At 42.3% G+C, this 13,966-nt stretch overlaps 1 protein-coding gene across 3 annotated transcripts in view; it reads right to left on the bottom strand.

Annotated features, from left to right (window-relative positions):
- Positions 1-6,431: 6,431 nt before the first annotated feature.
- zdhhc21 (zinc finger DHHC-type palmitoyltransferase 21) overlaps positions 6,432-13,966 on the bottom strand; it is a 14,483-nt gene continuing 6,948 nt past the window's right edge. For all 3 annotated transcript variants that reach the window (XM_056300384.1, XM_056300382.1, XM_056300381.1), the window contains 3 exons: positions 10,488-10,604; positions 9,032-9,075; positions 6,432-8,282 (listed from right to left, as the gene is read on the bottom strand). In XM_056300384.1, coding sequence (XP_056156359.1) covers positions 8,150-8,282; positions 9,032-9,075; positions 10,488-10,604 — 294 coding nt within the window. In that variant the 3' untranslated portion in view covers positions 6,432-8,149. The remainder of the gene's footprint in view (positions 8,283-9,031; positions 9,076-10,487; positions 10,605-13,966) is intronic.

Here is a 13,966-nt window from a genome sequence, read left to right as displayed (position 1 = left end):
GCAGTCTGTAACCTTGATGGACACAGAATGGGTAGTCTGTGCCATAAGAGAGAGGAAAAGCAAAGGCCAAGCATCGCGCACGCGGGCCGAGTGCACCGTATTGATTTTGAGAGCAAAATCGATACATTTCATCGTCTTGATTGGATTAACCGTTTCAAGTTCAACTTTTAATTGGATTTCTACTTTCTACAATGAGAGCTTATATGAAAATCAATAGGTCAATCAATACTCGCATGTTCTGAAAGTTCAGCTGTTAAAAATGGAGGAACACATCAGACACCTGCTACTGGGAACCACCAATAAGCCTTGTTCCTGGAGTTTCTGCAGACACATTAATGCTCACACACACACACACACACACACACACACACACACACACACACACACACACATTGGACAATAGAAAAATAATAAAGTTCAGGATTTTATGGGCTTTGTTTTGCCTGAGTGAAGGTAAATGAAACTCAAGTACATGTTTAAATCACACCGATTTCAGTGCTCTGAAGCAGCTCCCTCACAGGTTTATTACTATTATACACTTACAAACGCCATCTTATTTGATCTGGCTTGCTTTGAGATCACACAAAACGGGTAAATAACCACTAATGATGCATTTTAAGTAATATACGCTTACTTCTTTTACACCGCATTGCAATAACAATGAAAATGACTCAAAATTCCCCATGCTTTTCAAAAGCGATACACGTCTTCATTAATCGACACGCAGCATCTGAAGCGAATTAGCACCCACTCAAAAAAAATATACCTTTCAAAGCGAAGCCTGAGTAAAAGGCCGGGGAATGCTTTGATCGTACAACGCGCCATGTACCAAACATTCATTAAATGAGTTCAGATTAAATATAGCCCATATGGAAACGGATCTTAAAATGATCAGGCTACTCATAATTAGCAGACAATTGACAAAATCTAGATTCCATTGCCGAGACTTAATCCTTGTCTAGGCATGCCAAAATGAATGCAGAACACGCCAAGCCAACAGCCCCAATCCTGCTGGTAATAAAAAGGTAGACGGGGCTTGTGTCCATGAGATCACTGCCCCAATCATACTTTATGTTTATCAAGCATGCTCCTAATTATTTCTTTTGTTCAGCCAGATGTCAAGGACTGTAAAAATAGCAGGTGGCCACTTATTTAATTAGTCCAGTTGACCAAACACAACTAAAGATTAAGAGCACGTATAAATTGGACCGCTGTAGAAGAAAATATATAGTCTAGGCCAGCAGCTTTTTAAAAAAAAGAAAAAATTCGGCTCAAGGCCCTAACTAGTAAATTAGATTTCAGCCGGGGGCAGGAACTCATTAAAACACACTGCCGTTCTGTCCTGTCCCATTTTGCATGAAACACAGAACTATTACAACCTGGACGTGACATACTGGCAGCTCTTAAGAGAGAATATATAATAGATGTTGGTGCGTCAGCAGAATCATGTTCTGACTCATCGCCCTGAGACGGACTCATTTGCACAAACAGGTGAGCATTTGTTAAAGTAGAAACGCTTTCTGTCTCGAGACTCTTCACTCGAAAATCTCTAATCAGAAACATATTGTGCAAAATGCATTTTTGATAGCTAGGAATTGAGGAAGGTGCTGACACATTATCATCATCATCATCATCATCATCATCATCATCATCACCCATTTAATTTGGATGTCTAAAGCAAAATTGCAGTTACCACATGTCACCATAGATGTCAGTAATCTAAACAAAAATGACAATTTCAGGATTGTAGCTTTAAAAAGTAACAACCCATTTCAGTGAGTTTGTGGACATCTATAGGTTCAAAACCCATCTAGAGGTTTAAAAACATATCAGGCTGGTCCTGGTACTCTGTGATGCAGCATAGCAGGATCTAGTTTCCCAGGCGCTGCACCGTGGCAGAGAAAGATTTGCCCCACGGAGATTAATAAAAAGTAGCAAAAACATTTGTGATGCAGCATAGCAGGATAAATACAGCTGCAGCTAATAACATTAATACTGACTCTGTTTGATTTAGGTGAAATCAAAAAAGCAAGACTACTCTTTATTTAGGAATTATAGGGGTATAGTTTGCACACTGAAGAGTTTGTTCATAACTGTTTCACACATTGGGGGCATAATACCAATTGCAAATATGTGAAACTAGTCTCCCTAATGCACCATCTGACCATGAACAACTGTAAGTGGACAGCGATGTGTTTAGGATCATTACGTGTTAAAGAGGGCCTATGAGCGACTACGACTTGAATTTACGACCGGATCTTCTAAATTTCTACAGGTCGGTCTAATTGGAGCAAAATGAAATTGGACAAATCGAGATTTTATCTCAAAAGAATTTGCAGTGTGCACGCTTCCTAAGAGGGTTGGGATTAGTGAAGGCAATATGGCATGTGCTGTGCATTTGTGTATGTGCAGGGCATGTGAAAACCACGTCAATAGATTAGGTTCACGGATCATGCACACATTACATACGCCTCAGTGAGACTCAAGATCCTTTTAGGAACAATGAACATTGGGGATGAGACAACTGATATGCTGCCCAGGCTGTAACTATGATACGTACAAACTATGTTCGTACATACAGATTTGTTCTTACGTACCCATGGAATTTTTTTTAGCTCTCAAGATTGTCTGACTGGCAGAAGCAAAGCCTGATGGTTTTTTGTAATTTCTTCCCCCTAACATCTATTGTCGACTTCTTGCAATGAGCAATCACCCAGGCTTGCAAAGATGTCAGTGTTAGCCAGTTGGTGTCTGAATTCAGGGGTTACCCAAGCTCTACCCTGGTCTGTGAGATGAACTTCAGGGCTAAAACATCCCATGGGTGTGTAAGATTTAAATTTGTATGTACGAATGATTGAAGAATGAGGCCCATTGAGAGAAGCACATGAAATTAGGTATCAGATCAACTGTAATGTCAAAGGCTGAAATGTGGCTGCTTGGCGATTATTATTACTTTTTTCCCATTTGTTTCAAAGAAGACTGTTAATTTTGGTCAAAAGACTCTATAGCATAACTGTCAATGTAAACACCACCATTCAACTCCTATGATATTCTGAAAGATGCACTGAACAGCATGAAGGTTTTTCCCCGCTCTATGAATGGGAAAAATAATCATCATTATTACAGACATCTATCTATCTACCTGGTTTCACTTTACCTTTGACACCAATAATGCTAGTCACCCTATGCAGTACAATAACTGGGAACAGTTTCTATCGAGTCTGCAGCCTTTAATCACCCCCACCCCTTTACAAGAAACTGTCCTTCCCACCATCACAGCAGTGGGCATATCGAGCTTTCAGGGACTAGAATAAATGCATAAGAGCCTCTTTGTTCGGTTGGGTGGGTGATAAGCACAGTGACCAAGCAAGATGAAAGAAAGGCTTACTTTTTCCTTCTCAGCTTGGCTCAGATCTCAAGGTTTTGCCTTAAATAGCTAAAATATCCCTATAAGAAACACACACACACACACACACACACACACACACATATATATATATATATATATATATATGTACACACACACACACACACACACACACACACACACACACACACACACACACACACACACACACGTTTTTAATTGAAGGGAAATCCAAATGTTTTCCAAAATACATTGACACCCATGTACTAGGTGGGCATTTGACCATTTGACTTCCTCTTGCAGCAGCGATTTAGAGGTTTTTTGGGGGGGGGGTGCTTCCCCTTTTTCTCCCCAACCGTATCCGGCCAATTACCTCACTCTTCCGAGCCTTCCCAGTCGCTGCTCCACCCTCTCTGCCAATCCGGGGAGGGCTGCAGACTACCGCATGCCTTCTCCGATACATGTGGAGTCGCCAGCCGCTTCTTTTCACCTGACAGTGAGGAGTTTCGCCAGGGGGACGTAGCACGTGGGAGGATCACGCTATTCCCTAAGTTCCCCCTCGCCCCCGAACAGGCGCCCCAACCGACCAGAGGAGGCGCTAGTGCAATATACCCACATCCGGCTTTCCACCCCTAGACACGGCCATATGTGTCTGTAGGGACGCCCGACCAAGCCGGAGGTAACGCGGGGATTCGAACCAACGATCCCTGTGTTGGTAGACAACGGAATAGACAGCCACGCCACCTGAAGGCCTCCTCGATTTAGAATTTTAAATAGTGAAAAAGTGGAGCGTTCGGGTGGCATAGCGGTCTATTCCGTTGCCTACCAACACGGGGATCGCCGGTTCGAATCCCCGTGTTACCTCTGGCTTGGTTGGGCGTTCCTACAGACACAATTGGCCATGTCTGCGGGTGGGAAGCCGGATGTGGGTATGTGTGCTGCTGTCCTGGTTGCTGCACTAGCACCTCCTCTGGTCGGTCGGTCGGTCGGGGCGCCTGTTTGTTTGGGGGGGGGGGGGGGTAGCGTGATCCTCCCACGTGCTACGTAACGTTCCCCTGGCGAAACTCCTCACTGTCAGGTGAAAAGAAGCGGCTGGCGACTCCACATGTATCGGAGGAAGCATGTGGTAGTCTGCAGCCCTCCCCGGATGGGCAGAGGGGGTGGGGCAGCGACCGGGACGGCTAGGAAAATAGGGTAATTGGCTGGATACAATTGGGGAGAAAAGAGGAGGAAAAAATAGTGAAGAGGTCAATGAGAAGGTGAACTGACCACCACAGGATTATTCAGAATCTTATTTATTAGAATATGAATATTGATATGATTACCTCTATAATCTAAAATAACACATATTTCAAAAGTGGTTATTGGTAGACGATTTATCCTATGTGCACTGGCGATAAAGGAAGAGAGAACAAGCCTATTCATAAGTTTATGTAGATCGCCGTCGTTTCAAGTTCAGAAACTCTTATTGTTCCAGTGTTTGAGGAGATGCGTCAAGTTTTGGGGTTTGCATAAACATCCGGGTCAGTTATTTGAGTGGCATAATAAAGTCTAACCACCTCGCCCAAGCTATACAACGAGGCCTACGTGACATGTAACATAAAAACAAAACTGTACAGAAACTCCCGGAGGCCTCGTGCACCCATAACAACAGGTTGGATGGACAGTTATCCGTTTCTCTTCGCTCAGATGCAGATTACCGTAAAACTGAAAAACCCATATTCCGAACCCGACCGCTGAGGTTAATAAGTTGATCGTTTAAGATACGCTGTAACATGGCACACAACTCCAACGCAACAGTTAACCTCCGTCGAGGTGACCAAAATCCAATGACCACTGTTTTAGCAACCAATAGGTACTCAATCAAGACCGGCCCCAATAGTTTAAATTCAACACTACATCACTGACCTTCACCATGATTGTTAGGATAAGAATTAGCTTCATAACACACCATGCTGGTATATATTAAAAAAATGAATAAAATAAAATATATATATATATATAAAAATCAGTAAAAATAAAAATTTAATTAAATCAAAATCAATAAAAATAAAAATAAGCATCCCGTGACCCTGATCAGGATAAGTGGCTTGGATTAAGAATAGATGGAAAAAAAAAAAAAGTGAATGTCTTTTGTAAATATTATCCTTCTATTTTATGCTAAGCACAACCATTGGCATATTCCACAGAAGTAAACAAAAAGAAAAAAAAAGAATAAAAAGACCCTTACAAAATAATAGCAGCTGTTAGAGGGATTTACATCAAAAGTCAGTATCAATGTGGTCGAATATGATTTGTAAAAAAAATACAATAAACCAATGTTATCAAAGTATATTCCAGCAAAGAAGCTAATAATTGTGAGACAGAACCATAAAGAGCCCACAGCCAATAAAACAACATAGAATACATTTCAAAAACATATTTTAAAAGGACCATTCATTCAAAAGACATGAAAAAGAAACAGATTGCTAATATGTAAATCAGTGCATATATCAAATTGTTGCCTCTGGAATTATGGAGTGTCCTGTGCCGTTTCTGCAAAATATGGAAACACACATTTGCTTGATGTCAACTCCATTGCAAAATTTTACCCTTCATCTTTGGCATGTGCTAATACCGATATGATGGCGTGTTTGTAACAAGAGGAAAATGGGCAAAAAAAACAAAACAAAAAAACAACAACAACAAAATAAAAAGTCCTAGACAGGCACTTAAAACTACTTGGATACACCAGTGTTGTCAGTGATGCAGATATGACTGCAACAGCATGCTTACCATATCATGTTCTTTTTTTTTCTTTCCTTTGAGCATCCTGTTACAAGATTTAACAACTTCCTTGCAGATTTATAAAATTGCACGTAAAACCTTATATGTCCAATGCTGTGTCTGGTGTACCCACATGGATCTCACCATGAGTAGGGCACACGTGTCGCCTTCTGTGCGATCGGAAACAGTTACCATTTGTTTTATGACTCACGTGTTCAGGCATTTGTAGGACCTGAGCATCATAGACAATCGAAAGAGTGTAGCAATACCAAGGACAAGGTCAATCACAACACGCATCTATCAAGAATATGAAATGCAGCGGTACATACACAGGCCCCTTTGTGCCCCCTGCATTCTAAGTGCTATAGCTGATTAGATAGACTTGAACTAGAAAGACTGATGTAGGTTAACCTTGAGTACAATAGCAGACACTTGAACCCCTTCGTTGGGGGATTCAAAATACCTCCAAAGACAGAAATATAAGAGATGCATCAGGTTATGATATTTGACAGCTGTGGCGTATTCTAGTACTCGGTGCAGCAGCTGAAACTGTATAATACATCAGAGCTCCGTATACAGTAGAAATCCTACAGTGGATTGTGTAAGCTCGGGTCTTCCCTCTCCCAAACCACGCCAGAGTGTAAGCTTTATTTATTTATTTTGATGTTCCCCCCTTTTTCTCCCAAATTGTATCCAGCCAATTACTCCACTCTTCCGAGCCGTCTCGGTCACTGCTCCACCCCCTCTGCCGATCCGGGGAGGGTTGTAGACTACCACGTCTCCTCCAATACATGTGGAGTTGCCAGCCGCTTCTTTTCACCTTACAGTGAGGAGTTTCGCCAGGAGGACGTAACGCATGGAAGGATCACGCTATTCCCCCCCAGTTCCCCCTCCCCCCTGAACAGACACCCCGACTGACCAGAGGAGGCGCTAGTGCAGTGACCAGGACACATACCCACATCCGGCTTCCCACCCACAGACACGGCCAATTGTGTCTGTAGGGACGCCCGACCAAGCCGGAGGTAACACGGGGATTCGATCCGGTGATCCCTGTGTTGGTGGGCAACGGAATAGACCGCTATGTTACCTGGACGCCCCAATTAATTTTTTTTAGAAGGGTATCATGTCATTATTCAAGTTGACAACTTACATTTTGTTCTGTTCGTGCTTTATGAAAACAACCCCCGACAGAATAAATACACTCTCATCCAGTAAAGCAACAGAACAACATTTTACAAAAAAGAAGAAGAAAAAAAACCCGATTATAAATATAGACTGGAGTGTGGCTATAATCGTGTCCCTTAACTGTGCACAAGACAACTTTAAACTGGGCTTGTGTTTCACTTTCACTTCTTCAGGGGGGACAGTTGAGGGAGCAATTCGATCCATTTCGCTGGGAGATCACAAACCAGAAATACAAAAGGAAAAAAAAACAAAAAACCCAGTAACACTGCACATGCAATGAAAATAAAAAGACATAACTGATTAAAAGGAACCAAGGCACAAACCATCGACAGTAACAGCCTGTTTCTCAGGGACACACTGAAATTGCCATAGTTCGGTCTGTTGTGTTGTTTAAAGGTCAGAAGTGAAGGCTCCTCATTGAAGTAACCTGAGACGGTCTCCCTTTTTGCCACTGGCTTTTAGGTGATGACTTCCATGTCCATGGTGCAGTTACCCATTGATATCAGTTCCCAAATACCATGGGTAGCTGTCACAGTGAGTACTATTTATTGTAGAAATTTGGGGAAAAAAGGGGAGGAAAAAAAAGCGACGTTTCCCCGTCATTCCTGAAGTTTGTTCTTAACCCTGCTTTAACCGCCGGCCCGGGCGCTGAAGAGAAAGGCCAAAAACAAAAGCTTGGTGCGTCCTTTGGCAAACCAAGACTGCTGCCTTGCTCCCGTGGCAGAGTAATGATGGTAGGGGCAAGCAGATGGATGCTCAGTGTGTATATTAAGTGTTTGTTTGGCGACCGCAACTATCTGGACAGGTAGGGGGCAGAGCCCCGTTACCTGTCTACACATGGGTGCGGAAATGGTGGCTAGCTTGGAGCGGATGCCGGCTTCGCAGAGGGATGAACCACAAGACTTTCCAACTGGTGCCAAACACTTCAGCCAGTGCACGCTGCCAGGACCTCTTGGAATTATATCTGGAATTGAGGAGAAGAAAAACATAAAACAACCTGCACTGTTTTATATTCTTATTGCAAAATTATGGTATTGTTGATTCCCCCCCATCCCCCATTGTTCTTGGCCAATTACCCCACTCTTTCGAGCCATCCCGGTCACTGTTCTCCCTCTCTGCCAATCCGGGGAAAGCTGCAGACTACCACATGCTTCCCTGATACATATGGAGTCGCCAGTCGCTTCTTTTCACCTGACAGTGAGGAGTTTCACTAGGGAAGCAGTGGCCATGTGTATGCAGGTTTTCATCAGCCGGACTCCACACCAGGTGATTTCACTGATACATTCATCGTCTTTGGCTGAAGGGTTGCTAATCAGTGAAATCACCTGGTGTGGAGTCCAGCTGGAATAAAAACCTGCATACACATGGTTCTCCATGGCACATGGTTAGCCACCCCTGAACTAGGGGGACGTAGCATGTGGGAGGACCCCCCCCCGAACAGGCACCCCGGTGACCAGAGGAGGTAATAGTGCAGCGACCATGACACATACCCACATTCGGCTTCCCATCTGCAGACACGGCCAATTGTGTCTGTAGGGATGCCCAACCAAGCCGAGGTAACACGGGGATTCGAACTGGCGATCCCCGTGTTGGTAGGCAACGGAATAGACCGCTACGCTACCCGGACGCCCCCTGTTTTATATTCTCATTGCAAAATCATGGTATTGTTGATTTAAGAGCATCTCAAATCAATTAGGACTGGAAAGTACTCACGTTTCATTTGAGAACTGAGCCATTTTCTCGATGGTAGTAGTGTCCTGTTAGGGGAAAACCAGAGATAGAGTCTGCATAAATGTAGCTGCAGGTTGTCGAGCCTTTGTCTGCTGCTGTGTCTTTGCTAAACTTCTGGATGGCAAATTTACTTACAGAGGCCACAAAGCCTCTGTCTATAGGATAATGTGTTCTGCTGAAGGGCTTTTGATAAGCTCTAAGAGTTTCACAAGTTTTTCCAAGGCCAGCAGTGGACATAAACGCTTAAGCGGCTCAGATAAGTGAGTTCACTCTACTTAAAACCAATGTAAGCTGTTTGATACATTAAACAAGCGCCGTTGTATTCAAGTGGTCAGCCAACTCAGGAAGACTTTAGTCAAGTACACTGACTCAACACAAACAAAAACAAAGATAAGTCAAAACCTATATAACATATATTCAGACCATAACTCGTTCTTTAGCTTCTTGATTTCTATTGCGCTGCACTATTTGAAGTTGAATGTGCTGCAGCCCACTTTGCAAGATTTTCTGTGAAAAACTATTTATTTTGACCCCACGACCAAGCTGGTAAAAGACAAATGGACAATCAAATCACTCCTACAAAAAAATGCTGAACAATGATGTGAGAGAAGAAATTGGTTGCACTCCTATATTGTAGCATCATCATAGCACAGTATTGGTGAATTATTAGGAGGTTTTTTTGGGGGGGGGGTTTCCCCCTTTTTCTTTCCAATTGTATCCAGCCAATTACCCCAGTCTCCGAGCCATCTCGGTCACTGCTCCACCCCCTCTGCCGATCTGGGGAGGGCTGCAGACTACAACATGGTTCCTCCGATACATGTGGAGTCGCCAGCTGCTTCTTTTCACCTGACAGTCCGGAGTTTCACCAGGGGGACGTAGTGCATGGGAGGATCATGCTATTCCTCCCAGTTCCCCCTCACCCCCGAACAGGTGCCCCAACCGACCAGAGGAGGTACTACCGCAGCAACCGGGACACATACCCACATACGGCTTCCCACTCGAGGACACTGCCAATTGTGTCTGTAGAGACACCCGACCAAGCCGGAGGCAACACCGGGATTCGAACTGGCAATCCCCGTGTTGGTAGGCAATGGAATAGACCGCTACGCTACCCATATTCCCCCAAATTATTAGGAGTTTAACATGATAGACATAAATCACAATATCTGCATAGATATGCAAAAATATCATGTTTAAGAATGCAACTGAGATTCACCACATTGAACTTTGTGGTAATGTAAAGCAAGATACAAGAGATTTTAGACAATCAATAATTTAGACAACAAAACTGTGCATCACATGATGACAATATCCTAATTTCATCCTGATACAATACCACTGAAAGACAAAAAAAAACGTCAAATTGAATTATTGCCCAGCCACAGATGCACCATTCTAATGGAGAGAATACAATAGAGGTCTTTCAGACGATACTCACAGACAGGATGCCAGTCATCTGAGTGTAAAACAGGGTGCTCATGCCACCAAACATCACCACACCCATGAGCGCTGAGGCCCGCAGCAGGGCCAGCTCATGTTGTGTCGTGAACTTCTCCTGATAGAGGCACACAGAGAGACTAAATGGCAAATCCTGCAATTGTTATGAATGCTAACATCCAGAAAACATACATTTACTTTGGAAGGGTTCCCAATACATCACGGAAACACCCTTCGTTTGCAGGTGACTAATCAATGACTTTTAATACAAGATAATTTCTAGACATTGTTGGGGGGGCGGGGGGGGGCAAACCATCATCTAACATTTATCATTCAATATCCCTGGTACACAGAAGACTTAGTGAGTACAAGTGCGACGATTTTATCAGTCACTGACATAATTCATTGATTATCCATTAAAGAGAATCACAATTGGTTGAAATTTTTTGCAATAAATTGGTTTCTAACTTTGGGTGTCATGTTTTGTTTTTTCACCATCTCTTTTTAGAGTAAAATACCATGGTCAACCATTGCTAAGCAGTTCTGTTAATGTCATGATTATCTATGTACGGATCATCCATGGAGTTATGAGAGTTCACAGTACCATCTTAGGGTCAACTCTATGGAAGTACTAGTATGAGAGTACTACTCTCTCTCTCTCTTTATAAAACTTTGTTAAAAGAAACACTCAGCGGTAGGAAAAGTGCTCAACAAATAAGGAGCAAAATAATCCAGTGAAAGAATTTACTTGAATCACCGGATTATATATACTATATATATATAAACACATATATATATATATATAAACACACACACATATATATATATATATGTATGTATATGTATGTATGTATGCATGTATGTATGTATATGTGTGTGTGTGTATACATATATGTATATATGTATGTATGTATATGTATGTATATATGTGTGTGTATATATATATATAGATATAGATATATAGATATAGATATGTCAATACAGATGCAGGAAAAAAGTTTTAATGCATAGCAGTACAGGCCTGTTTCGTGCGTCTCGCATTCATACAACTATTTAATATATACGTATACACACACACACGCACACACACACACACACACACAACTATTATACATATATATATATAAATATAAAATGGTTGTATAATAATATACAATACTTGACTCATTGGATGTTTGCTCCTTATTTGTTGAGCACTTTCCCTACTGTTGAGTATTTCTTTTAACAAAGTTATATATATATATATATATATATATATATATATATATATATATATATATGTAGGAAAAAAACGTTTTATACATAGCAGTACAAGCCTGTTTCATGTGTCACGCACTCATCAGCTGCCAAGTTGGCTAAACACATATATAGCGTTTTTTTCCCGGAAACCATCAATGGTGTTAATAAAAGTGCTCAACTAATGAGGAGCAGAATATCAGTATCAATATTGATATTCTGCTCTGTGTGTGTGTGTATATATATATATATATATATATATATATATATATATATATATACATATACACACACACAAACCCCAATTCCAATGAAGTTGGGACGTTGTGTAAAACGTAAATAAAAACAGAATACAATGATTTGCAAATCCTTTTTGACCTATATTAGACTGAGCACACTACAAAGACAAGATATTTAATGTTCAAACTGATAAACTTTGTTTTTTTGCAAATATTCACTCATTTTGAATTTGATGCCTGCAACACGTTCCAAAAAAGCTGGGACAGGGGCATGTTTACCACTGTGTTCCTTTCCTTTTAACAACACTCAAGCGTTTGGGAACTGAGGACACTAATTGTTGAAGCTTTGTAGGTGGAATTCTTTCCCATTCTTGCTTGATGTACGACTTCAGTTGCTCAACAGTCCGGGGTCTCCGTTGTCGTATTTTGCGCTTCATAATGCGCCACACATTTTCCATGGGAGACAGGTCTGGACTGCAGGCAGGCCAGTCTAGTACCTGCACTCTTTTACTATGAAGCCACGCTGTTGTAACACGTGCAGAATGTGGCTGGGCATTGTCCTGCTGAAATAAGCAGGGACGTCCCTGAAAAAGACGTGGCTTGGATGGCAGCATATGTTGCTCCAAAACCTGTATGTACCTGTTACGACCCTCGGTCTGGAGAGGGTGCAACTATTAGTGTACTGAGTAACAGTGAGGTGAGGGTGCAACACAGTGAGACAAACGTATAGATATAATAAATATATTTATTAACAATGACAGGACAAGGGAACCGAACGGTTGCCAAAACAAACTATTAACAAAAGTAACCCACCCTTGACAGTGCTGAAAAGCACCAAACCTAAAGACAAAAAGGTGGCAACCGCTGCTAACCTAGTGTGTCTAACAGAGGTAAGCTACGTGATGGGGTGTTTGCCCATGGGCATCTTACCTTGATCCCCTCGCCCAAAAGAGCTAAACAACTAAACATAACTCAAAATAGTCACAATGCAAACTAAACCAAAAACGGGCCAGACGTTACAAACACAAAGTAACTACATCACACAAACTAAACTAGCTGGCCGGTGAACTGAAGACATGTGGGGGTTTAAATGGGAGACTGCACAGCTGATGAAAATTGGATAATTCGTTGACCGGTTGATTAGGTGATGAGGAGCACCTGGCGGATACCTGAATGTAGAGTCAGAGTGATACAGGAGGCAACACAAAACTATACGGACACACCCGTGGCCGTAACAGTACCTTTCAGCATTAATGGTGCCTTCACAGATGTGCTAGTTACCCATGATGCCATGGGCACTAACACCCCCCCATACCATCACAGATGCTGGCTTTTGAACTTTGCGCTGATAACAATCTGGATAGCCTGGAGGACACGATGTCCCTGATTTCCAAAAACAATTTGAAATGTGGACTCGTCAGACCACAGCACACTTTCCCACTTTGCGTCAGTCCATCTCAGATGAGCTCGGGCCCAGAGAAGCCGGCGGCGTTTCTGGGTGTTGTTGATATATGGCTTTCGCTTTGCATGGTAGAGTTTTAACTTGCACTTGTAGATGTAGCGACGAACTGTGTCAACTGACAATGGTTTTCCGGAGTGTTCCTGAGCCCACGTGGTAATATCCTTTACAGAATGATGTCGGTTTTTAATGCAGTGCCGCCTGAGGGATCGATGGGTCACGGGCATTCAATTTTGGGCCTTGCTGCTTACGAGCAGAGATTTCTCCGGATTCTCTGAATTTTTTGATGATATTATGGACTGTAGATGATGAAATCCCTAAATTCCTTGCAATTGTACGTTGAGAAACACTGTTCTTAAACTGTTGGATTATTTGCTCACGCAGTTGTTCACAAAGTGGTGAACCTCGCCCCATCCTTGCTTGTGAACGACTGAGCCTTTCGGGGATGCTCCTTTTATACCCAATCATGACACTCACCTGTCTCCAATTAACCTGTTCACCTGTGGAATGTTCCAAACAGGTGTTTTTTGAGCATTCCTCAACTTT

The sequence above is a fragment of the Lampris incognitus genome, chromosome 20, assembly GCF_029633865.1.
Source record: "Lampris incognitus isolate fLamInc1 chromosome 20, fLamInc1.hap2, whole genome shotgun sequence".
NCBI lineage: Eukaryota > Metazoa > Chordata > Actinopteri > Lampriformes > Lampridae > Lampris > Lampris incognitus.
Note: the sequence above shows the minus strand (reverse complement) of the source record. Positions and strands in the feature narration are given on the sequence as shown.